This window comes from Triticum urartu, chromosome 2A (genome assembly GCF_056163025.1).
Source record: "Triticum urartu cultivar PI428250 chromosome 2A, HENAU_Tu73, whole genome shotgun sequence".
Taxonomy (NCBI): Eukaryota; Viridiplantae; Streptophyta; class Magnoliopsida; order Poales; family Poaceae; genus Triticum; species Triticum urartu.
The window spans coordinates 77,591,401-77,616,288 of NC_141874.1; the positions used below are offsets into that span (position 1 = coordinate 77,591,401).

A 24,888-nucleotide genomic window follows, 5' to 3' on the forward strand; every position below is an offset into this window, starting at 1 on the left:
TTCCGTGAAGTTTCAGGACTTTTGGAGCTGTGCAGAATAGGTCTGTAATATTTGCTCCTTTTCCAGCCCAGAATCCCAGCTGTCGGCATTCTTCCTCTTTATGTAAACCTTGTAAAATAAGATAGAATAGGCATAAGTATTGTGACATAATGTGTAATAACGTCCCATAATGCAATAAATATCGATATAAAAGCATGATGCAAAATGGATGTATCATGGTTTAGCAAGAAACCTAAGCCGTCGTTTCTTAAAGTTTGGGGTTGCGATGCTTATGTGAAAAAATTTCATCTTGATAAGCTCAAACCCAAGTCGGAGAAGTGCGTCTTCATAGGATACCCAAAAGTAACTGTTGGGTACACCTTCTATCATAGATCCGAAGGCAAGATATTTGTTGCTGAGAATGGATCCTTTCTAGAGAAGGAGTTTCTCTCGAAAGAAGTGAGTGGGAGGAAAGTAGAACTTGATGAGGTAACTGTACCTGCTCCCTTATTGGAAAGTAGTTCATCACAGAAATTTGCTTCTGTGACTCCTACACCAATTAGTGAGGAAGCTAATGATGATGATCATGTAACTTCAGATCAAGTTACTACCGAACCTCGTAGGTCAACCAGAGTGAGATCCGCACCAGAGTGGTACGGTAATCCTGTTCTGGAGGTCATGTTAATTGACCATGACGAAACTACGAACTATGAGGAAGCAATGATGAGCCCAGATTCTGCGAAATGGCTTGAGGCCATGAAATTTGAGATGGGATCCATGTATGAGAACAAAGTGTGGACTTTGGTTGACTTGTCCGATGATCGGCAAGCCATAGAAAATAAATGGATCTTCAAGAGGAAGATGGACGCTGATAGTAGTGTTACTATCTACAAAACTAGACTTGTCGAAAAAGGTTTTGACAAAGTTCAAGGTGTTGACTACGATGAGATTTTCTCACTCGTAGCGATGCTTAAGTCTGTCCGAATCATGTTAGAAAATTGCCACATTTTATGAAATCTGGCAAATGGATCTCAAAACTACATTCCTTAATGGATTTCTTAAAGAAGAGTTGTATATGATACAACCAGAAGGTTTTGTCGATCCTAAAGGTGCTAACAAAATGTGCAAGCTCCAGCGATCCATCTATGGACTGGTGCAAGCATCTCCGAGTTGGAATATACGCTTTGATGAGTTGATCAAAGCATATAGTTTTATACAGACTTGTGGTGAAGCCTGTATTTACAAGAAAGTGAGTGGGAGCACTACAATATTTCTGATAAATATATGTGAATGGCATATTGTTGATCGGAAATAATGTAGAATTATTCTATAGAGATAGATCAAGACGCTTGATAAGTTTTTTCAATGAGTACATACCTTGACAAGATTTTGAAGTAGTTCAAAATGGAACAGTCAAAGAAAAAGTTTCTTGCCTGTGTTACAAGGTGTGAAGTTGAGTAAGACTCAAAGCCCGACCACGGCAGAAGATAGAAAGAGAATGAAAGTCATTCCCTATGCCTCAGTCATAGGTTCTATAAAGTATGCCATGTTGTGTACCAGATCTATTGTATACCATACACTGTGTTAAGAGAGGGAGTACAATAGTGATCTAGGAGTAGATCAATGGACAGCGGTCAAAATTATCCTTACTGGAATAAGGATATGTTTCTCGATTACGGAGGTGACAAAAGGTTCGTCGTAAAGGGTTATGTCGATGCAAATTTTGACACTGATCCAGATGACTCTAAGTCTCAATCTGGATACATTTTGAAAGTGGGAGCAATTAGCTAGAGTAGCTCCGTGCAGAGCATTGTTGACATAGAAATTATACATACGGATCTGAATGTGGTAGACCCGTAGACTAAACTTCTCTCATAAGCAAAACATGATCACACCTTAGTACTCTTTGGGTGTTAATCACATAGCGATGTGAACTAGATTATTGACTCTAGCAAACCCTTTGGGTGTTGGTCAGATGACGATGTGAACTATGGGTGTTAATCACATGGTAATGTGAACTATTGGTGTTAAATCACATGGCGATGTGAACTAGATTATTGACTCTAGTGCAAGTGGGAGACTGAAGTAAATATGCCCTAGAGGCAATATTAAAGTTATTATTTATTTCCTTATTTCATGATAAATGTTTATTATTCATGCTAGAATTGTATTAACCGGAAACATAATACATGTGTGAATACATAGACAAACATAGTGTCACTAGTATGCCTCTACTTGACTAGCTCGTTAATCAAAGATGGTTAAGTTTCCTAACCATAGACATGAATTTTTATTTGATTAACGAGATCACATCATTAGGAGACTGATGTGATTGACTTGACACATTCCGTTAGCTTAGCACTTGATCGTTTAGTATGTTGCTATTGCTTTCTTCATGACTTATACATGTTCCTATGACTATGAGATTATGCAACTCCTGTTTACCGGAGGAACACTTTGTGTGCTACCAAACATCACAACGTAAATGGGTGATTATAAAGGTGTTCTACATGTGTCTCAGAAGGTACTTGTTGAGTTGGCGTATTTCGAGATTAGGATTTGTCACTCCGATTGTCGGAGAGATATCTCTAGGCCCACTCGGTAATGCACATCATTATAAGCCTTGCAAGCATTGTAACCAATGAGTTAGTTGCGGGATGATGTATTACAGAACGAGTAAAGAGACTTGCCGGTAATGAGATTGAATTAGGTATTGAGATACCGACGATCGAACTAGGTGCCGTGCGTTCGGTACTTGGATCGGTCGGATCGTGAAGACGTACGACTACATCAACCGCGTTGTGCTAACGCTTCCGCTTTCGGTCTACGAGGGTACGTGAACACACTCTCCCCTCTCATTGCTATGCATCACCATGATCCTGCGTGTGCGTAGAAAATTTCTAAAATTACTATGTTCCCCAACAGTTTTCTGTTTGCGGGTCGTCGCGGCGATGTTTGAGCAGAACCCACGGAAGCCGACTCGTAAAAATGTATATTCAGCCCAAGCCAGCCTGCAAAAGCGGTTTTCCACGAAGTACAAACGCGTTTTGCTGGCCGGCCGAATGCGGGGTCTGCTAGAGTTGCTCTTAGGGTGCCGGATTTGCTTGTACATCCTTAAAAAAGGATTTGCCTCACTAACTTGAAAATAGAAACTAAAAAATCCCTATCACAATTTTCTTAGAGCATCTCCAACAGGCGCGTCAAACTAGCGCCGCGCCACAAAATCTCCCGTTTTAACGCGCGCAACCGGAATAGTTGCTCCAGCGGGCGCGCGAAAACGGCGCGCGCGGCATACGTAGTCCAGCGCGCGGGCCGAAACGCAATCGCGCGCCGCTTATTTGCTGTGCCCGCTCCCGCGCGCTGGACTCTCGCGCGCTCGCTTGCACCTCCCACCCCCATCCAGCCGCGCCGCCGCTGCCGACCGCGCCACCCGGCGACTGTTCCGACGCTTCCCCGGCCTATCCCCACCCCGCGCGCGCTTTCTCCGGCCCCCCTCTAGTCCCACCGCCCCGCGCGCGTGCTGGTCCTCCGACGAACAGCGCCCGCGCGCTCGCTGCCGCTCGGCGCCCGCAAGGTGTTCGACAAAACGCCTAGAAGGTATGTACTGCTCAAAAGTCATGAATTTCGTGCATGTTGATTGTAGTTTTTTATTTATAGCATAGTATTCAACATTGTAGATGAGTTCGTCGTATGATTCTTCCGAAGAAGAATTTTATATGGAAGAGGAGGAGGATCTTGCAATGATCCTAGCTATGCATATTAATAAAAAACCGAAACACGGTGGTTCGGTTATGGGTCGGCAAAAAATTTGGAGGGATAGGATCGATGCCCACAACAGATTGATCAGGCATTATTTTGCGGAGAATCCCACATATCCCGAGTCATATTTTCGTCGCCGGTTTAGGATGAGCACCGAGTTGTTCAGGCGAATTGCAGAGAAACTAGCGAGCCATGACCGCTTTTTTCAGCAAAGGAGGAATGCCGCTGGAGAGCTCGGGCATAGCACCTTTCAGAAGGTGACAGCCGCTTTGCGTATGTTGGCATACGGTATACCGGCTGATCTAGTTGATGATCACTTGGCTATGGGTGAGAGCCAAGCCATCATGTGTGTCAAGCGCTTCGCAGTCGGAATTGTGCAAGTGTTTGGCGAGGAGTATTTGAGATCTCCCAACGCTGAAGACGTCGCAAGGCTTTTGGCGATGAACAAAGCTCGCGGCTTTCCTGGCATGCTTGGCTCAATAGATTGCATGCATTGGACTAGGAAGAATTGTCCAAAGGCATGCCATGGGCAATTCCACGGCCAAAAAAAGGGTTCCACTATAATCCTTGAAGCGGTGGCCGATCAAGAGACTTGGATTTGGCATGCATTCTTTGGAATGCCTGGATCTTTGAATGACATCAATGTTGTCAACCGGTCACCACTGATGAGTAAGATTGCAAATGGGGAGTTGCCACCGGTGCATTCTGTAGCAAATGACCGTACATACAACTATGGCTATTATCTAGCGGATGGCAGCTATCCAAAGTGGCAAACCTTTGTCAAGCCGTTGAAAAAGCCACAAGGTAAGAAAAATCTTGATTTCCACAATACTCAGTCGGCGGCTAGAAAAGATGTGGAGAGAGCTTTTGGAATTTTGCAAGCCCAATTTGCTATTGTGAGAGGACCGGCTAGATTTTGGGATCAGAAGATGCTTTGGTACATAATGCACGCTTGTGTGATCATGCACAACATGATCATCGAGAATGAGCGTGGCCAAGATGTAGACTACTCTCAGTATGAGCTCTTGAGATATCCCGTGCGAGTGCGACGGAGGGCTGAAAGGGTGGCCCGTTTTGTTGCCTCCTATCATGCCATTCGACGTCCCGTAGCGCATAATGATCTTCAGAAGGATCTCATTGAGGAGTGGTGGGCATGGAATGGACGACAAAGAGCATCATGATTTGTGCGTTCGTTATTGTATTGTTGAACTATTTGTTGTGTTAATTGCACTATTTGTTGTATTGAACGATAAACTGTTTGTTTGAGTTGTAATAAACGAAATTGAATTATTATTTTTATTTGTTTTGATCTTTTTGCTTCTTTTTTCGAATGCATATGTTGTTTGTGCGAGTCGCGCGCGCTGCTGGAGCGGCGCGCGTGCTACATTTTAACACGGCTGCTGGAGCAGGCGTCGCACGCCGCGGCAAAGCAGACGATGGACACGCGCTAAATCTGTTTTTTGCACGCGCCGCGTTGGGCGCCTGTTGGAGATGCTCTTAACTCACCCCCAGATTCCCCATCACCAACATCTACCCATTCCCACAAAGCTGCAAACCCCACAGAAACCCCATCACCAACATCTACCCATTCCCACAAAGCTGCAAACCCCACAGAAACCATCTGCCAGACAACGACGAGAGCACACCTCTGCCCATGGAACGCGTGCAACATCGTTTGGTTATTTCAGGCCACCTAAAACCCCACCCAACCGCGCCAGCAGAGGGGAAAAGACGCCTGCTTTTCGGGAGCGCCCAACGCGCATCAACCGTCCCTGCTGACTCCGGCGGTCGCGCGCATACGTCTCCACACGACTCGAGGCATCCGTGCAGGCAGGAGGGCAGCGACGAGGGCGAGACGTAACGCTTGTTTGCTTAACTACCATATCTAGCACTGTCCACCACATGCGTCAAACCAACAAACCAAACCCTCTACCACTGAGCTTCCATATCAAGCACCCCCACTGCACACACGAATCCCACAAGCCACAGTCGATCATCGAGCCGTGTGTTCTTCTCCCATCCATGGTCTCGCTCCCATGGAGATCCTGAGCTAGGAGAAGGTGACATACGGCTCAGATAGTCATCGGCCGCGCCACCTAACGCGCGCCTCGCTGCCTGCCTATATACCCTGCTCCTGTGGTGTCAGCTCAGTTCGTACGTGCGTGCTGTCGTTGCGAGTGGCAAGCTGACCCGAGGCTTGATCTGCATGGGGAGAATGGGTTCGGCGGTGGCGGTGGCCGTGGTGGCGGTGCTGTGCGCGGCGGCGGTGGTGAGGGTGAGAGGGGAGGACACCGTGGACGAGGACACGCCAGGGGCGTCCTTCATCTTCGGGGACTCGCTGGTCGACGCCGGGAACAACAACTACCTCTCCACGCTCTCCAAGGCCGACATGAACCCCAACGGCATCGACTTCGCCGCCTCCGGCGGGACGCCCACCGGCCGCTTCACCAACGGCAGGACCATCGCCGACATCATCGGTAATTTCAGTCCCTGTAACACGAAACATTTTCAACTACTGAATACATTATCCTTGTACGTACGATGAGCTTAGAGCTGCCATCACACTCTGTTTTCTCTAAGAAACAACACAAGTTGCCATCACTCTGTCACTTAAACAGATGTATGCAAATTCCATTTTTTCAGGGGAGATGCTGGGCCAGGCGGACTACTCGCCGCCGTTCCTGGCGCCGAACACGACGGGCGGCGCGCTGCTGAACGGCGTGAACTACGCGTCCGGCGGGGCGGGGATCCTGAACGGGACGGGGCGGGTGTTCGTGAACCGGATCGGCATGGACGTGCAGGTGGACTACTTCAACATCACGCGGCGGGAGCTGGACGGGCTGCTGGGCAAGGAGAAGGCGCGGGAGTTCATCCACAGGAAGGCCATCTTCTCCATCACCGTCGGCTCCAACGACTTCCTCAACAACTACCTGATGCCGGTGCTGTCCGCCGGCACGCGCGTGGCCGAGTCGCCCGACGGCTTCATCGACGACCTCATCATCCACCTCCGGGAGCAGCTCACGCGGCTGCACGCGCTGGGGGCGCGCAAGTTCGTGGTGGCCAACGTGGGGCCGCTGGGGTGCATCCCGTACCAGAAGACGCTGAACCGGGTCAAGGACGACGAGTGCGTGAAGCTGCCCAACACGCTCGCCGCGCAGTACAACGGCCGGCTCCGCGACCTGCTCATCGAGCTCAACGGCAACGGCGGCGGGGGCCTGCCGGGGGGCAGGTTCCTGCTGGCCAACGTGTACGACCTGGTGATGGAGCTGATCGCCAACCACAGGAAGTACGGGTTCTCGACGGCGAGCGTGGCCTGCTGCGGCAACGGCGGCAGGTACGCCGGGATCGTGCCGTGCGGGCCGACGTCCAGCATGTGCGACGACCGGGAGAACCACGTGTTCTGGGACCCGTATCACCCCAGCGAGAAGGCCAACGTGCTGCTCGCCAAGTACATCGTCGACGGCGACAGCAAGTACATCTCCCCCATGAACCTCAGGAAGCTCTTCAAGCTCTAGCCGGAGAGGGACTGGCTCGATCGATCTGGTGGCTTCGTTCCGTCGGTGACATTTTGCGTTTTGGTTCGCGAAGTTTGGCATATTTGATGTATGAACCCTAGCTATGGGCGATCGCGCGTATGTACGACTGGTTTGAAGTCGATTTTTTTTGTTTCGAAAACAATACAAATGCAGAGGCTCGCATGCACGTCACCATACGAAACACACACGCACACGATGCAAAATGCGTTCCTGTCTTCGTCAATTGTACACGTGCGCTTTCGAGGGCAATTGGATCGCACACGTGAACGATAAGCGGATCCGAATCGATGACATCCACCACAGGCTAAACCATCGCCTATCAGGCCTTCCCAACGGGTTTTACCATGAGGCCAAACGATAGACAGTAACTCCTTCCGAACACAGCTTACAACTTTCATTGTATCGTGTTCTTCAAAGAGCAAATTTTCTCAAAATCTTAAAACAATATGCCCCTTAAAATGAAAATTTACGTACCGCAAGGCATCAGACGGAACAAATCCCGTAAACCTCTACCGTAGGAGTTTTTTTTTTCTGCGCGTTTTTTTTGGGACACACGCATGGACGAACTCGAACTCCGGCCGACCCACAATGACGCCGCTCCGGCGACGCTCTGGCAATGCTCCGACCCGCCCCGTGCTAGTGATGCTCCAGGTAACCGCTGCCAAGCTCCTCTGCCTGCTCGCTGCTCGCGCGCGGCGTAGCCATGCCCCCCTACTATGGCATTGACTGGTTTACAGGTTCCCTCAGAAAACGCCTCGCTATATAACGGATGGTTGCTCTAATGTACGAGAACCTATAATTTTTTTACGGGATCTACTATTTTACAGGATCTTTTGATATGTTTCTATAATTTGTACAGTAAATTAAAAAATTTGACTGCTTTTATAAGATCTGCTAGAGATGCTAGTGCCCAAAAATGAGGGTAGGAGAAAAGGTTTTTAGGTAACTAGAAGTTCCTGCCATAACAGATGCTCAAAATGTCTAAACGACCGTTTTTGGCATGGCGGCATCATCTGCTAGAGATGCTCTGCGTGAGCTATACCTGGCCATTCCTCGAGCCAGGCCTAACCAAGCCCGACAAAGAAACCCAGGCCCAGGTGTCGGGCCTAGAAATTAGGCCCAAGCCCGACCTATCAGTGTAAAAGCCCATCAGGCCTTGGGTCAGGCCTCTTCGTTAAATCGCAAATATGGCGGGCCCGGGCCCCGCCTGGCCTTTGGGCTCAAAATCCAAGCCCATGCCCGGCCCGTGAGCACCATCGGGTCAGGGCAGGCCGGGCTGCCCTTGGGCAGGTATAGCGTGAGCGTATGCCAAACTACACTCTTCGTAAGTGTGGCGTGGACTTCTCTCCACCTTTCGATCAGCTTTCTACGGCTCAGATCGAGGTGGCAAACAGTGGCGCAGAGAGGTTGGATATGTTCTGCTCGGAGCTTTTGGGCCCGAAGCCCAGACGAATTAACCAGACTCACAAACAGCCCAGCTCAGGCCGCCTCCCTCTCCTCCCAGCACACACCTCCCTCTCCTCCGGCCGCCGCACGGAGAAGGACGAGCCATGCAGGCAGCCGCAGCGCGCGCGCGCCGCCTCATCGCGTCACCGGCGGCCTCCGGGATCCAGGGAGTCCTCTCCGCCTCTCACCGCGGGTGCGCGGCGGCCGCCGAGCTCGCTCTCCTTCCCCATCTCGAGAATGGCTGCCGCGCCTCGCTCTCCTCTCCGGATCACACCAGGGGCTTCTCCTCCCACCTACCCCGTGAGTTCTCTGACCTCGAGACACCCATCTTCTCATGGTGACCGCATCGGCAGCGCGCTGCTTACGAGTTATTTGGTGCGGCATTTCGTCGAACTGGTGGTGGGCAGGCAGGGTGGCGCGCTAGCTGTACGATCTCGAGCTCGTGGTCTCGAGGGTTTCGTTTTGTTAGTCCCGCTCATGTTCTCGGAGCAGGCGGTGAAGCTTGGGGATAAGGGGACCAGAATAGCTCATGAAGGTTTAAGGGTTTAGGGCGATGGAAATGTTTGCGAGTGTGCGCCGTGCTCTGGAAGGCTTTATGTGGTAGTTTTTGACATGAGACTATGGTTTTTTGCTGTTGCAAGTGTTTTCAGGCCAATTCATGGCCAATTAGCTGGGACTTAGGGACGTGATTATTTGTGTATGGTTTAGAGATATGTATCCTTTCCTGGATGACAACTTTTTTGGTGAGGCATTAGATGATGTGCTGGATTATTACTTTAGAGTGGCTATGCAGTTGCTTTGTGGTGCATTGCCTTGCTTGATTTACTTCAGGACCTAGTAATGTATCATCATAGAACATACTCTATATTACTAAGTCTCCACGTGCTTGTTTGGCCGTTTAGTACTATGCTCTGCACGTGTCCGTTTAGTTTGCGTAGAAGCCACATGACTACTGATTTTAGGGAGCCATGGTTATTCTTTTTATTGTTCTGTTGCTTCTGATCCTTTGCTGCTCTGATGGATGTAGTATTGCATTTTCTCTGAGAAAAATAATTAGGTAGTGCAAACTACTTACTAATCAGCTGAGCTAACTACATTTATTTGGATAATTTAGGTACTTTGCTATCTCAAACCGTAACTTCTCACTGCCGGTGTAAGAAATCAGTGTGCTATCACATGGCAAGAGCTCATTTTTCAACAGACTCAAGTGGAATTGACCAACCTAAAGGTTAATTTTGAGTACCATGCTCTGTCCTGGTCCTGTCATTGCCTTCTGTTCCAGCTCTTCCGTTAATCCTTACCGCTATGTGCTACATTCATTAACTTGCTATGTTTTACTAGTGTTTAGCTCCTGTGACCTTACCAGTTAAATCCACAACATTTAAAGTATTTCACTGATGAAAATTGACCGAATAGCTTAGTGGTAAGTTCCAGTATCAGACAATCTAAGTGTTATTCATAACATACTCTCTTACATTGCTGTAATATCCTTCAGACCTTAACCAGGTGTAGAAATCAATATTAACAAATAACCGAAGAGCTAGTGATATGTATGCCTCGATACCTTCAGATCCATTAACGAGATAGATAGAAATGGTTTTTTCTGTATCATTATTAAGTTAGGACTTAGGAATGTAAGAATCTCTTACAAGTATTGGCTTGCCATCTATTATGTGGACTCGTCAGGGTTTTTGTCCTGACTCTTAATGCTCAAATGAATGCTATGATCTTATATTCAGTTTATCCAAGTTGACCTTTCCTTTGGCTCTTAGAAGTTCATAGACATATACAATGTTTGCAGATAAACTCGACCATTTTCAGAAAGCAAAACAAATAGTTCATTGAATTATGTTTTCTAGCTACATTGGCTTTCTTCCGATACGGGTGAATTGATTTTGTATGCTTCTATATATTTATCTACCACACTCAGTTTCTGTTTAAGCGGTCTCACTTCATATTGTTATAATAAGGTAATGTGACGCATGTTTTTATCTGATCATATTTACTAACTGCAAATTTCCTAAGGTTCATCAGCCTTCCCTTTTGGTACGTTCTTTAATATAATGTTTGCATTTGCTCATGTCATGATTTGCTGCAGAATCTGCAGAGGAGCTGTACCAGAAAATGCTGAAATCTGTTGAAGCCCAGACCATGCCACCAAATGCCTGGTTGTGGTCAATGATCAGTAGTTGCTCCAGTGAGGACGATATAAAACTTCTTTTTCAGATTTTGCAGAAGCTAAGAATATTTGTAAGTCACATCCATTTTCCTCTTAAGTTAAGAATTCTTCCTTTTGCCAGTTTAGTAGGCTTGCATCACGTAGTGTTTTTATCTCAACAGATTCTCATTTGTGGTATCACCAGTTTGCCACCCACCGGGTGACAGTTACAAGAAACTATCTACTCTTGATTTCTGGGCTCTTTTTTTTTATTTCTATGAAACATAGCCGCACACTTGGCCGAGTTTAACATAGAGTTTCCTTTGTATGTTGAACATATTGACAATTTTCTACCGGTGACTTTAAATATACATATGGCTGATGGTGCTATGTTCTGAGATCATGATGTCAATTGATTTTCCAGACTCTTGAATTGCTAGCACATGAAGTATCCAGCTATAGTTAGCAGTTTTCATGGCAGTCTTTTCTTCCCCCTTATAGTTAAACTTGAACTAAAACCACGACAAGTATTTTGGAATGGAGGGAGTAGTTTTCTTCCAGATGGTAGATAGGCAAAGGGTGTTCTTTGTACTTCTAGTTATATTTTTTTGTTACTAGATTTTGTCTTAAACCAACACTTTTCCTATTGACGCAGAGGCTATCAAATCTTCGCATCAATGCAAACTTCAACGACCATCTCTGTATGAAAGTTTCTGAGGCTTGTGCTCGTGTCGGTGTCCTTGACTATGGTATGATTCTATTTAGCAGTCTGAAAGATCTGTTGGTATTTGTTAACGTGTGTTTTTTCCCAGCCTTTTCTTGGCACATATATAAGTGTTTTGATGTATTTCTAGTACTGAGCTGTAGATTGCCTTGTAGGCCTTATGCCTTGCGTACTAAATCCTAATGAAAACGATTAAAGAAGGATGCTGCATAGATATTCAAACAAGAAAGAACATCTGGCTAAATTTGTGAACCTTATTTAGTAGGAAGCATTAGATAAATTTGATATGGCAATGTGTGGCGTCATATCAGTTATATAAATGCTTACTTTCATATACTGCACGGTAACAATACCCCCCCCCCCCCCCCCCTTCCAGCTATGCGGGTAAAATAATGTATATAACTTTTTTGTGTCAATGCCACATTCTAGCTTCGGAAGTTATGCTAATGGAACCCAAAACCTGTAATTCATCTTTGTGCCATGAATGCAGGGTTGAAGGTTTTATGGAATCATAATGTTTATGGAATAACGCCAACCATTGGTTCTGCCCATTATCTACTGGTATCCAATGTTTCCAACTCCTTTGATCACTTTCCAAGTTTCTTTATAATGATTTTCTCCTTCTACAGCAACATGCTAAAGAGCACAATGATACTAAACTAATGGAGAAGATAATGCAAGTCCTTAGGAGGAATTCCTTGCCACTACAACCAGGCACTGCTGATATTGTCTTCAGGTATGCTTATATTTGTTCTCAGTTACTATTTACCAATGTATACCATCCTTTTCTTTCAGTGTTTTAAACTTTCCATATTGTAGCATGCCACATCCTACCCTTTTAGATTAAGGTGAGAGTGTACATAGTTGAATATGAATAGCTCTTTGGAGAATTTAAACCAGTTCTGCAGTTTTACTGCATCGTGCCTGTCCTTTCTGTTTTGCATGATAGTTCTGACCAACCTTGTCCTTTTTTCTTTTAACCTAACAAATCTTCCAAACGTTATCTTAGTATGCTATTAATTACACACCCACTCATAGCTCAGAAGTATGTTTAATATGTGCATACAGAAATTGTATCACAAAGTTTTTTCGTTGTGATTTTGATTTGCATTTTGGTTTTCCCTTTTAGGCCAAGACTCTGATCAGGTTTAAGTACTAATTCCATGGGTAACATTTGTATTTTGCAGTATCTGCTATAACACTGATAGATGGGATTTACTCTCAAAATATGCGGCAAGATTTGTTCAGGCTGGAGTCAAGTTGCGTCGTACTGCATTTGACGTATGGATGGAATTTGCTGCCAAAGTTGGTAAGCAGTTTGACTCTTCTTATGTTAATTATAGTGTAACAGTCAACCTAAGCTTAAAGTTACCTGTGTTAGAGATGCATGGCCGTTCCGGGCCTCCGCCTAAAAATGGAAGAAATTGCTACAAGTTAGGCAGTTAGGGATGGATGAAATATGTTCCATTGCTCGTTGCAAGTGGCCTGGCTCGCTCCTAAGGCAGTAATCCTCATTATAACATCCAGGAGTGGTAGTGATGTTGTGAAAATTAATGTTTCTGTTAATTTTGTGTTGTGATGTTGCCTCTCATAATAACCATTTTTTTCGAGAAAACGCAAAGGATTTGCGCTTCATTGCATTGAAAAGATGGGGAGAGTACAGTCCTCCTAGGAGGCTAGTGTTACAAGGGTCAGGTTCCCCTTCAGTGGACATCCCACTATCCCAGGATGTGGGCAGAACAACCCTGAGCCCCTGTGCCCCTGCTTGTGCCCAACATTTGGCCTCAGCCTTAATCCTATCCACTAATGCTTCTACAGAAGGTCACGCGTTTTCAAAGACACATTTGTTCCGCTGCTTCCATATCATCCAGGGAATGAGCATGGCGATGGACTGCAGGCCTTTGCGCAGCGCGTGGGGTGTCCGCCCTTTCGTTCTCTGCCACCAGTCCGTGAGTGTCGGTTCGTTGTGCGGCTGCTGCGAAGGTATGCGTGTCCAGTCCAGGATGGCATGCCAGGTTTGCCTCGAGAATGGGCAGGCCATGAGCAGGTGCTGAGTTGTCTCCGGTGCCTGATCACACAGGAGGCATCTTGGGTGGTGTTGCAGGCCACGGCGCGCGAGTCGTGTCGCCGTCCAGCATCGGTCCTGGTTGGCAAGCCAGTGGAAGAACCAGACGCGCAGCGGCGCCCAACTCTTCCATGTCAGTTCCCATGAGGGGCATGTCGTGGACCCATGGAATGTCACGGCATAGCAAGATCGCGCCGTGTAAGTACCGCTTGCCGTCCACCTCCAGCGCAATCGGTCAGGCTCGTGCGTAAGAGAGACGTGCTGCACGCCCTGCCAAAGCACCAGGTATTGCCCAATCTCGTGGATTCCAAGCACTCCTTGGATGTCGTGGGCCCTTCCGTTGCCCGTTAGCCCCTCCGCCACCGTTCTTGATTTTCGTCGCCGCTTGGGGATGCACTGATATAGCGCAGGAGCAAATTCGCGAATGGACTGCCCCTGTAGCCAGCGATCGTCCCAAAACAGGGCCGTCGATCCATCCCCAAGGACCATGGTGGTGGAGGCGAAGAATAGCGCGTGCTCCTCTCGGGAGAATTGCAGGTCGAGCCCTTGCCAAGCGCGTCCGTCGTCCGTGTGCGCGTACCATAACCATCTTAGCCGCAATGCAAGGCCAGCGCGCTCCAGGTCTTGTATCCCCAAGCCACCGTACACCAGCGGGCGGCACACATGGCGCCAATTGACATGGCAGTGTCCACCATTGGCTGTTGCGCGCCCAGCCCACAGGAAGCCCCGCTGTATAATAACCATTTTCAGTTGTTTACCAGTCAAATGTTAGTTTTGCTGTTGCTTTTTAAACTTTAAAGCTTCAATTTTTGCATCTTAGAGTATTATTTTTTTGATAGAAAGTAAAAGGTTTTGTCTGTGAAGGATGCTTTACTAATATATTTGTGCTTCTGCAGGAGACTCTCAATCTATATGGAACATCAATAGCCTGAGAGGCAAGTCTATCAAACACTATACTCTTACATCAGGTTTTGCATGCGTAAAGGTAATTGCTCCTTGTATGCACACTATTTTGTACAAAGCGATAAAACTATGATACTGATTCTTCTAATGTTTTATTTTGTGTGAACTTACTGAATTTGTTCACTTTCTGTACTTTGTCATATTTCACATTAATGTTTCACCTCATGGCTAGTTGGCTACACTAATTTCTTCTAATCCGAGACCCATTATGAATTGTCTTGTTGCAGGGCTCTCTGCTTGAACGCAGGCCGGAAAATGCTGCTGCCACCATTAAACTTCTTCACAAGGTTGGTTACACAATGCTAATTGCTACTAGATGTGTTTCTGAAATACTGGTATTGCTTCATATGGACCAGCAGCCTCTTATTTCCCTTCTTGATGAAGTCTTATTATTCGACTGCATCCTGTTATTAGACTTGTGTATGTATTACTACAATACTGAAATTCCTTCATACCAAAATGACAAGAACATGCACTGGTTTGTCTCAGGATGACAATGGCTCTTCATCACTCTTAGTGTCCTACTTCACCTTAGGTGGCTATGTTCCTGAAGCTTTTCTATTTCTATCTCATGCTATTATTGGCATTTTTTAGTTTGTACAAATGTTTTTCATAACTCTAGGAAATCTGGATCCCAAAAGAGTTGGTAGTCAGTTCCTAGCTACACAATTGATATTTGCCTGATGACAACTTTTGGTTTCATGTAGCACCTGCCTGATCAGAAGAAACCATTTGTGAAAGATGAACTCCAAAAGCTTGTTGCTGAATGGCCAACAGAGGTGATAAAAAGACAGAAGAAAGATGGCAGGAAGGTGAGATTTGATATAAACGATCTTTGGTTCGGTTTCTACAGCCTGTAGCTCCTGGCATGATTATTTTCACCTCACGACTCTAGTCACTAGCCTATATGTTATCACACCAGTCGACTAGTAAGAAAATTCTACACATTCCAGGCAATGGAGGAAGCTTTGATCGAGGACATCCCAAAGATGATCAGCTCCATGGCGAAGTCGGGCCTCGATATTTCCGTGGATCTGGACAAGCTCACCCGTCAGCCTGAAGCAGCGTAGAGAAGGAATACCGCCGCTGGACACCTTGACGTGGCAGCTGCAAATCCTGCGGCACACCTGATACCCGAGGAGAACATTTTTGACTGGGTGGGTTGCGGTGATCGGTTTGACACGGTAGCACTAGAACCCTCCGATAATAACGAGTACACTCTTGTTTGGTACACTAGAGACAAATGTTCATTCATCATATCAAGGACGGCTAATTCTCAACGGAGCATTGAGCGCGACACTGTTTTGATTTTGCTTCCAAATGACTCATTTATGTTCTGCGTATGTTTTACTGCCTGACAGCCGATTAATCAAATGCTATATGATGTCAAAAAAAATAAAATAAACGGAAACGATATCTACCGAACGTGTCAGATTTTTGGAATCTCATCCGAACGTTGCTATCACCGTCCATCACGTTCACTAATCTTAGAGCACGTGAAACTAATCTTAGCGCATGTGAAACCAGCCACGTCATCTTTTGCTTTAAGTGGTGGTCGCGAACAGTGCCATATTCTCTCCTCTTTACACACACTAATTTTTTGCATCTCCGAAGCCCAAAACACTACAGCAAATGATGTAGATCAAAAAAGAATTACATTGGGTTTTTTTGGCAAACAATGACACAACCAAAAGGGATGGGCGATCTAGGGTTTAAGGACTTTGAATTGTTTAACCTTGCCATGCTATCCAGGCAAGCGTGGCGGTTGTTGCAGCAGCCCGAGACTCTATGTGCCAAACTCTTAAGAAGCATTTACTATCCACAGTCTGACATTCTGCAAGCCACTCTTGGCGGTCATCCTAGCCAAGTCTGAAGAGCTACAGTCGAAGGTAGAGATACTCTGAAACAAGGTTTGATCAGACGGATCGGAAACGGAGAGACACCACACATATGGCGGGACAACTGGCTACCACGGGATGAGATGTTGCGACCGTATGGGTGCGTGACAGCGAACCCGCCATCTAGAGTGTCAGAGCTAATCGACCACACGTCCGCGTCATGGGACATGGCCAAAGTTGAAGTGACCTTCTTGCCAATGGACACTCGAGTGATATTGGGCATTTCCCTATGCACCCGCAATTTGCCTGACTTCTGGAGCTGGCATTACGAGAAGCATGGAATTTTTTCAGTAAAATCAGCATACAGAATGCTAGTGGCCACTAAGCAACGGAGAGAGGCTTGGCTCGAGGGCAACTCCGGCTCTTCAAGTACAAACGCTGAGGAAGGTGCTTGGAAATCTCTATGGAAAACGAGTGTCCCGGCAAGGGTTAGAATATTTCTCTGGCGACTTTCAAAACATTCCTTGCTAACAAATGATATAAGAGCACACCGACACATGACTGACTCGACTAGCCGTGGATTGTGTGGAGCACCAGATTCATGGAGGCACTCCTTGGTGGAATGTTCTGCATCAAGATGCGTGGGCGTTGAGTAATGACGAGCTTGCACATAAAATGATGATGGTGACGGAGCCTTCTGCCAAGCACTGGTTGTTTACATCGAAGGAGACACTAGAACATGACATGTTTGTGTTGCTATCGGTCACATTGTGGGCCGTCTGGTCGGCTAGGAGGAAAGCAATACATGAAGGGAGTTTTCAGAGTCCACAATCTACTCAGGCATTCATACATAGATTCATCGATGATCTACAGCTAGTAGCAGATCAGCAAAAACCTGTAGCAGATCGGGCAAATACACCTCCTACATCTTCCCGGCCAAGAGCCAAGGCTCCACCACAAGGTTATGCCAAGATCCATGTGGACGCTGCTGTCAGGCATGAGCGAGGTGGAGCTACAGCAGCGGTCTGCAGGGATGACAGAGGAAATTATTTGGGTAGCTCGGCGCTGGTCGTTTATGGTGTGAGTAACCCAACCACACTGGAGACAGTAGCATGCAGGGAGGCATTAGCCCTTGCGGAGGATCTAAACCTGACGAACTGTGTCATCTCCAGCGACTGCAAGCAAGTGGTGTCCGACATCTCTAAAGGAACCCTAGGGGCTCATGGGGCAATCATTACCGAGATCAGGGCAAAAGCCTCTTTATTTAATTTTGTGTTCATTTTTGAGGGACATGCTATTAATTATGAAGCACATAGATTAGCTCATTTTTCTGTTTCTCAGGGTTTGGGCCGCCACGCCTGGTTTGGCACCCTTCATGACCCTCGTTGTATCCCACATCATGTGGAATTTGGTGATGAATAAAAGTTTTTTTCACCCCTAAAAAAAGAATTACATCTCTGTCTCCTAGAGATGTAAACTACAACACTTCGCGGCAAATTTGCATCTCTACCCACATGAGATGTAAAAATGCGACCGCCCGCCAACTGCTCAACTGCCACTTCATCCTCCCGCCGCCGCACCGCCGCTCGGCCGCCACCCAAATCAGCACGCCGCCACCGCCCCGCCGCAGAACCACCTCCGCCTCGCCACCCGCCTCCCGATCCCGCCTACTTTCAGCTGCCGCCCGCCGTCGTCGGTCCGAATCTGCCTGCCGCCGCTCCGCTTCGCCCCGCCCCGACCACGCCGGGCCGCTTCGCTCCGTCGCCGCCCCGATCCCTCCCCGTCTGCCCCGACACCGGCGCCTCCGCCCTGGCCCTGTTGTTGCTGCCCCGGCTCCGTCGCGCTCCGCCTCAACCCCGCCTTCTTCACCCCGACACCGCTTCGATCCTGCTGTCGCCACACTGCCCCGTCCTGCCCCGCTATCGCCATGCCACCGAGGAAGACCCCGAGGGGCAAGACAGGGTTCTTCGGCGTGAGGGCGAAGCCCTTCAGCAACTTCGGGGTGGAGTTTAGTGAGTCGACCGCCGCTTTTGGCTGGTCACCTACCCCACGTCGACGTGGCCGCGTGTGCCTACAACGTGGTGGTGTGGCGTGCCGGGACGCTGAAGAAGGACCTCAACTTCTCGGAGATCGAGACCCAGATGGATGCGGAGTTTCTTATGCCGGGGGGACATTCACGTGGAGGAGATCATGACGAAACAAGACGGAGAAGAAGAAGAGGCCCGCCATTGTCGTCAGTCGCATCGATAGCGGCGAGGTGGCGATGGTGAGGTTCGCGTGTGAGCATCCAGAGTATGTGTAGGACGAGAAGGAATTTTTCTGGAAGCGCGAGGGCGAGAAGAAGAAGAAGGAGGAGGAGGACGAGGCCGGCCCCTCGATGGCGATCCCCGTCGAGTCCTCGGAGGAGGACTGGGGCAACTCGGGGGAGAAGGACAAGGTCTGTGACAACCCAGACAAGGATGCGTTCTGGGAGCAGTTCAAGAGCTCCAATGACAAGGAGTAGTTTTATATTCGGTGTATTTCAAGTAGATGTAGTTCGAACTAGTAGCAGTAGTAGTAGATGAATGTAGTACCTCGAACTAGTAGGAGTTGAACTAGTATTAGTTGAGTTTGCTATGTTTTTATTAATTAGAATTATGTTTAATTATGTTTGAAATGAAGTAGTAGTAGAATTTGCTATGTTTGAAGTATAGGTTTCAAATGAAATAGTAGTTGAAGTATAGTTTACATCTCCAGTTGCATCTTCTATTGGAGTTGCTCTTTTACATATCCGTTTTGCATCATCTGTTGGAGTTGGCACTTTTTTGGAGATGCAAAAAGCAATTTTTGGATATGTAAATATTTTACATCTCCTATTTTACATCTCCAAATTTGCATCTTCCATTGGAGATGCTCTCAAATTGCTCTTTCCCTCTTCCCCGCATCCATGATGCGCATTGGCGGCGCCTGCACCACGAGGAGCTCCACATCCCGACAGGATCCGTCCAAAGAGCACCGCATCCGCCGCAGGCATTGCCGTCACCTGTGACCGAGCCGCCGCTCCGGCAACAACGATCGAGCCGTCACCCCAGCCGCCTGTTGGGGAACGTAGTAATTTCAAAAAAATTCCTACGCACACGCAAGATCATGGTGATGCATAGCAACGAGGGGGGAGTATGATCTACGTACCTCGTAGATCCACAACGGAAGCGTTTGGTTGATGTAGTCGTACGTCTTCACGGCCCGACCGATCAAGCACCGAAACTACGGCACCTCTGAGTTTTAGCACACGTTCAGCTCGATGACGATCCCCGGACTCTGATCCAGCAAAGTGTCGGGGAAGAGTTCCGTCAGCACGACGGCGTGGTGACGATCTTGATGCACTACTGCTGCAGGGCTTCGCCTAAGCACCGCTACAATATTATCGATGACTATAGTGGCAGGGGGCGCCGCACACGGCTAAGGAATAGATCACGTGGATCAACTTGTGTGTCTCTAGGGTGCCTCTGCCTCAGTATATAAAGGACTAGAGGGGGGGGGGGAGGCGGCCGGCCAAGGAGGGCGCGCTAGGAGAGTCCTACTCCCTCTGGGAGTAGGATCCCCCCCCCCCAATCCTAGTTGGAATAGGATTCACGGAGGGGGGAAAGAGAGAGAGGGACCGGCCCCCTCTCCTTGTCCTATTCGGACCAAGGGAGGGGAGGGGCGCGCGGCCCATGTAGGGCTGCCTCTTCTCTTTTCCACTAAGGCCCATCATGGCCCATTTAGCTCCCCGGGGGTTCCGGTAACCTCCCGGTACTCCGGTAAAATCCCGATTTCACCCGGAACACTTCCGGTATCCAAACATAGGCTTCCAATATATCAATCTTTATGTCTCGACCATTTCGAGACTCCTCGTCATGTCCGTGATCACATCCGGGACTTCGAACAAACTTCGGTACATCAAAATGCATAAACTCATAATATAACTGTCATCGTAACCTTAAGCGTGCGGACCCTACGGGTTCGAGAACAATGCAGACATGACAGAGACATGTCTCCGGTCAATAACCAATAGCGGGACCTGGATGCCCATATTGGCTCCTACATATTCTACGAAGATCTTTATCGGTCAGACCGCATTAACAACATACGTTGTTCCCTTTGTCATCGGTATGTTACTTGCCCAAGATTCGATCGTCGGTATTCCAATACCTAGTTCAATCTCGTTACTGGCAAGTCTCTTTACTCGTTCTGTAATACATCATCCCGCAACTAACTTATTAGTTGCAATGCTTGCAAGGCTTTAAGTGATGTGCATTACCGAGAGGGCCCAGAGATACCTCTCCGAAAATCGGAGTGACAAATCCTAATCTCGAAATACGCCAACCCAACATTTACCTTTGGAGACACCTGTAGAGCTCCTTTATAATCACCCAGTTACGTTGTGACGTTTGGTAGCACACAAAGTGTTCCTCCGGCAAACGGGAGTTGCATAATCTCATAGTCATAGGAACATGTATAAGTCATGAAGAAAGCAATAGCAACATACTAAACGATCGGGTGCTAAGCTAATGGAATGGGTCATGTCAATCAGATCATTCACTTAATGATGTGATCTCGTTGATCAAATAACAACTCATTTGTTCATGGTTTGGAAACATAACCATCTTTGATTAACGAGCTAGTCAAGTAGAGGCATACTAGTGACACTTTGTTTGTCTACGTATTCACACATGTATTATGTTTCCAGTTAATACAATTTTAGCATGAATAATAAACATTTATCATGATATAAGGAAATAAATAATAACTTTATTATTGCCTCTAGGGCATATTTCCTTCAGTCTCCCACTTGCACTAGAGTCAATAATCTAGATTACACAGTAATGATTCTAACACCCATGGAGCCTTGGTGCTGATCATGTTTTGCTCGTGGAAGAGGCTTAGTCAACGGGTCTGCAATATTCAGATCCGTATGTATCTTGCAAATCTCTATGTCTCCCACCTGGACTGGATCCCGGATGGAATTGAAGCGTCTCTTGATGTGCTTGGTTCTCTTGTGAAATCTGGATTCCTTTGCCAAGGCAATAGCACCAGTATTGTCACAAAAGATTTTCATTGGACCCGTTGCACTAGGTATGACACCTAGATCGGATATGAACTCCTTCATCCAGACTCCTTCATTTGCTGCTTCCGAAGCAGCTATGTACTCCGCTTCACATGTAGATCCCGCTACAACGCTTTGTTTAGAACTGCACCAACTGACAGCTCCACCGTTTAATGTAAACACGTATCCGGTTTGCGATTTAAAATCGTCCGGATCAGTGTCAAAGCTTGCATCAACGTAACCTTTTACGATGAGTTCTTTGTCACCTCTATATATGAGAAACATATCCTTAGTCCTTTTCAGGTATTTCAGGATGTTCTTGACCGCTGTCCAGTGATCCACTCCTGGATTACTTTGGTACCTCCCTGCTAGACTTATAGCAAGGCATAAATCAGGTCTGGTACACAGCATTGCATACATGATAGATCCTATGGCTGATGCATAGGGAACATCTTTCATATTCTCTCTATCTTCTGCAGTGGTCGGGCATTGAGTCTTACTCAACTTCACACCTTGTAACACAGGCAAGAATCCTTTCTTTGCTTGATCCATTTTGAACTTTTTCAAAACTTTGTCAAGGTATGTGGTTTGTGAAAGTCCAATTAAGCGTCTTGATCTATCTCTATAGATCTTAATGCCTAATATGTAAGCAGCTTCACCGAGGTCTTTCATTGAAAAACTCTTATTCAAGTATCCCTTTATGCTATCCAGAAATTCTACATCATTTCCAATTAGTAATATGTCATCCACATATAATATCAGAAATGCTACAGAGCTCCCACTCACTTTCTTGTAAATACAGGCTTCTCCAAAAGTCTGTATAAAACCAAATGCTTTGATCACACTATCAAAACGTTTATTCCAACTCCGAGAGGCTTGCACCAGTCCATAAATGGATCGCTGGAGCTTGCACACTTTGTTAGCTCCCTTTGGATCGACAAAACCTTCTGGTTGCATCATATACAACTCTTCTTCCAGAAATCCATTCAGGAATGCAGTTTTGACATCCATCTACCAAATTTCATAATCATAAAATGCGGCAATTGCTAACATGATTCGGATAGACTTAAGCATCGCTACGGGTGAGAAGGTCTCATCGTAGTCAATCCCTTGAACTTGCCGAAAACCTTTTGCGACAAGTTGAGCTTTGTAGACAGTAATATTACCGTCAGCGTTAGTCTTCTTCTTGAAGATCCATTTATTCTCAATTGCTTGCCGACCATCGGGCAAGTCAACCAAAGTCCAGACTTTGTTCTCATACATGGATCCCATCTCAGATTTCATGGCTTCAAGCCATTTTGCGGAATCTGGGCTCACCATCGCTTCTTCATAGTTCGTAGGTTCATCATGATCTAGTAGCATGACTTCCAGAACAGGATTACCGTACCACTCTGGCGCGGATCTTGCTCTGGTTGATCTACGAGGTTCAGTAGTATCTTGTTCTGAAGTTTCATGATCTTTATCATTAGCTTCCTCACTAATCGGTGTAGGTGTCGCAGAAACAGGTTTCTGTGATGTACTACTTTCCAATAAGGGAGCAGGTACAGTTACCTCGTCAAGTTCTACTTTCCTCCCACTCACTTCTTTCAAGAGAAACTCCTTCTCTAGAAAGGATCCATTCTTAGCAACGAATGTCTTGCCTTCGGATCTGTAATAGAAGGTGTACCCAACAGTCTCCTTTGGGTATCCTATGAAGACACATTTCTCCGATTTGGGTTCGAGCTTATCAGGTTGAAGTTTTTTCACATAAGCATCGCTGCCCCAAACTTTAAGAAACGACAACTTTGGTTTCTTGCCAAACCATAGTTCATAAGGCGTCGTCTCAACGGATTTTGATGGTGCCCTATTTAACGTGAATGCGGCCGTCTCTAAAGCATAACCCCAAAACGATAGCGGTAAATCAGTAAGAGACATCATAGATCGCACCATATCTAGTAAAGTACAATTATGACGTTCGGACACACCATTACGCTGTGGTGTTCCGGGTGGCATGAGTTGCGAAACCATTCCGCATTGTTTCAAATGTACACCAAACTCGTAACTCAAATATTCTCCTCCACGATCAGATCGTAGAAACTTTATTTTCTTGTTACGATGATTTTCAACTTCACTCTGAAATTCTTTGAACTTTTCAAATGTTTCAGACTTGTGTTTCATTAAGTAGATATACCCATATCTGCTTAAGTCATCTGTGAAGGTGAGAAAATAACGATATCCGCCACGAGCCTCAATATTCATCGGACCACATACATCTGGATGTATGATTTCCAACAAATCTGTTGCTCTCTCCATAGTACCGGAGAACGGTGTTTTAGTCATCTTGCCCATGAGGCACGGTTCGCAAGTACCAAGTGATTCATAATCAAGTGGTTCCAAAACTCCATCAGTATGGAGTTTCTTCATGCGCTTTATACCGATATGACCTAAACGGCAGTGCCACAAATAAGTTACACTATCATTATTAACTCTGCATCTTTTGGCTTCAACATTATGAATATGTGTGTTACTACTATCGAGATTCATCAAAAATAGACCACTCTTCAAAGGTGCATGACCATAAAAGATATTACTCATATAAATAGAACAACCATTATTCTCTGATTTAAATGAATAACCGTCTCGCATTAAACAAGATCCAGATATAATGTTCATGCTCAACGCTGGCACCAAATAACAATTATTTAGGTCTAATACTAATCCCGAAGGTAGATGTAGAGGTAGCGTGCCGACTGCGATCACATCGACTTTGGAACCATTTCCCACACGCATCGTCACCTCGTCCTTTGCCAGTGTTCGCTTAATCTGTAGTCCCTGTTTCGAGTTGCAAATATTAGCAATAGAACCAGTATCAAATACCCAGGTGCTACTGCGAGCTCTAGTAAGGTACACATCAATAACATGTATATCACATATACCTTTGTTCACCTTGCCATCCTTCTTATCCGCCAAATACTTGGGGCAGTTCCGCTTCCAGTGTCCAGTCTGCTTGCAGTAGAAGCACTTAGTTTCAGGCTTAGGTCCAGACTTGGGTTTCTTCTCTTGATTAGCAACTAGCTTGCCGTTCTTTTTGAAGTTCCCCTTCTTCTTCCCTTTGCCCTTTTTCTTGAAACTAGTGGTCTTGTTGACCATCAACACTTGATGCTCCTTCTTGATTTCTACCTCCGCAGCTTTCAGCATTGCGAAGAGCTCAGGAATAGTCTTATTCATCCCTTGCATATTATAGTTCATCACGAAGCTCTTGTAGCTTGGTGGCGGTGATTGGAGAATTCTGTCAATGACGCAATCATCTGGAAGATTAACTCCCAATTGAATCAAGTGATTATTATACCCAGACATTTTGAGTATATGCTCACTG

General features: G+C 46.6%; 3 protein-coding genes across 4 annotated transcripts; all 3 read left to right on the forward strand.

The window, feature by feature from the left end:
* The first annotated feature begins 5,645 nt into the window (after positions 1–5,645).
* On the forward strand, positions 5,646–7,459 carry LOC125541057 (GDSL esterase/lipase At2g23540-like). The gene is made up of 2 exons (XM_048704547.2): positions 5,646–6,215; positions 6,382–7,459. The coding sequence occupies exons 1-2, from the start codon at positions 5,945–5,947 to the stop codon at positions 7,251–7,253; spliced, it is 1,143 nt and encodes a 380-aa protein (XP_048560504.1). The 5' UTR covers positions 5,646–5,944; the 3' UTR covers positions 7,254–7,459.
* A 1,260-nt stretch (positions 7,460–8,719) lies between these two features.
* On the forward strand, positions 8,720–15,910 carry LOC125535795 (adenylyl cyclase). 2 transcript variants are annotated; one of them, XM_048698868.2, is made up of 11 exons: positions 8,720–9,020; positions 9,835–9,948; positions 10,819–10,970; positions 11,534–11,627; positions 12,093–12,163; positions 12,232–12,338; positions 12,790–12,911; positions 14,564–14,652; positions 14,858–14,917; positions 15,338–15,442; positions 15,584–15,910. In XM_048698868.2, exons 1-11 carry the CDS (start codon positions 8,825–8,827, stop codon positions 15,698–15,700), a joined length of 1,227 nt encoding a protein of 408 aa, XP_048554825.1. In that variant the 5' UTR covers positions 8,720–8,824; the 3' UTR covers positions 15,701–15,910. The 2 variants fall into 2 exon arrangements, with proteins under 2 accessions (XP_048554825.1, XP_087399330.1); XM_087543204.1 differs by lacking the exon at positions 9,835–9,948.
* Positions 15,911–18,395: 2,485 nt separating this feature from the next.
* On the forward strand, positions 18,396–18,971 carry LOC147983878 (uncharacterized). Its single transcript, XM_087540895.1, has 2 exons — positions 18,396–18,620; positions 18,771–18,971. Exons 1-2 carry the CDS (start codon positions 18,396–18,398, stop codon positions 18,969–18,971), a joined length of 426 nt encoding a protein of 141 aa, XP_087397021.1.
* Positions 18,972–24,888: the final 5,917 nt, after the last annotated feature.

Excerpts from the sequence above, each read along its gene's own strand:
- LOC125541057 (XM_048704547.2), top strand. The coding sequence starts at position 5,945 with ATGGGGAGAATGGGTTCGGCGGTGGCGGTGGCCGTGGTGGCGGTGCTG. Across the intron at positions 6,216-6,381 it reads GACCATCGCCGACATCATCG|GGGAGATGCTGGGCCAGGCG; the intron begins GTAATTTCAGTC and ends CCATTTTTTCAG.
- LOC125535795 (XM_048698868.2), top strand. The coding sequence starts at position 8,825 with ATGCAGGCAGCCGCAGCGCGCGCGCGCCGCCTCATCGCGTCACCGGCG. Across the intron at positions 10,971-11,533 it reads TGCAGAAGCTAAGAATATTT|AGGCTATCAAATCTTCGCAT; the intron begins GTAAGTCACATC and ends CTATTGACGCAG. Across the intron at positions 11,628-12,092 it reads TGTCGGTGTCCTTGACTATG|GGTTGAAGGTTTTATGGAAT; the intron begins GTATGATTCTAT and ends CCATGAATGCAG.
- LOC147983878 (XM_087540895.1), top strand. The coding sequence starts at position 18,396 with ATGCCACCGAGGAAGACCCCGAGGGGCAAGACAGGGTTCTTCGGCGTG. Across the intron at positions 18,621-18,770 it reads GAGACCCAGATGGATGCGGA|GACGAGAAGGAATTTTTCTG; the intron begins GTTTCTTATGCC and ends GAGTATGTGTAG.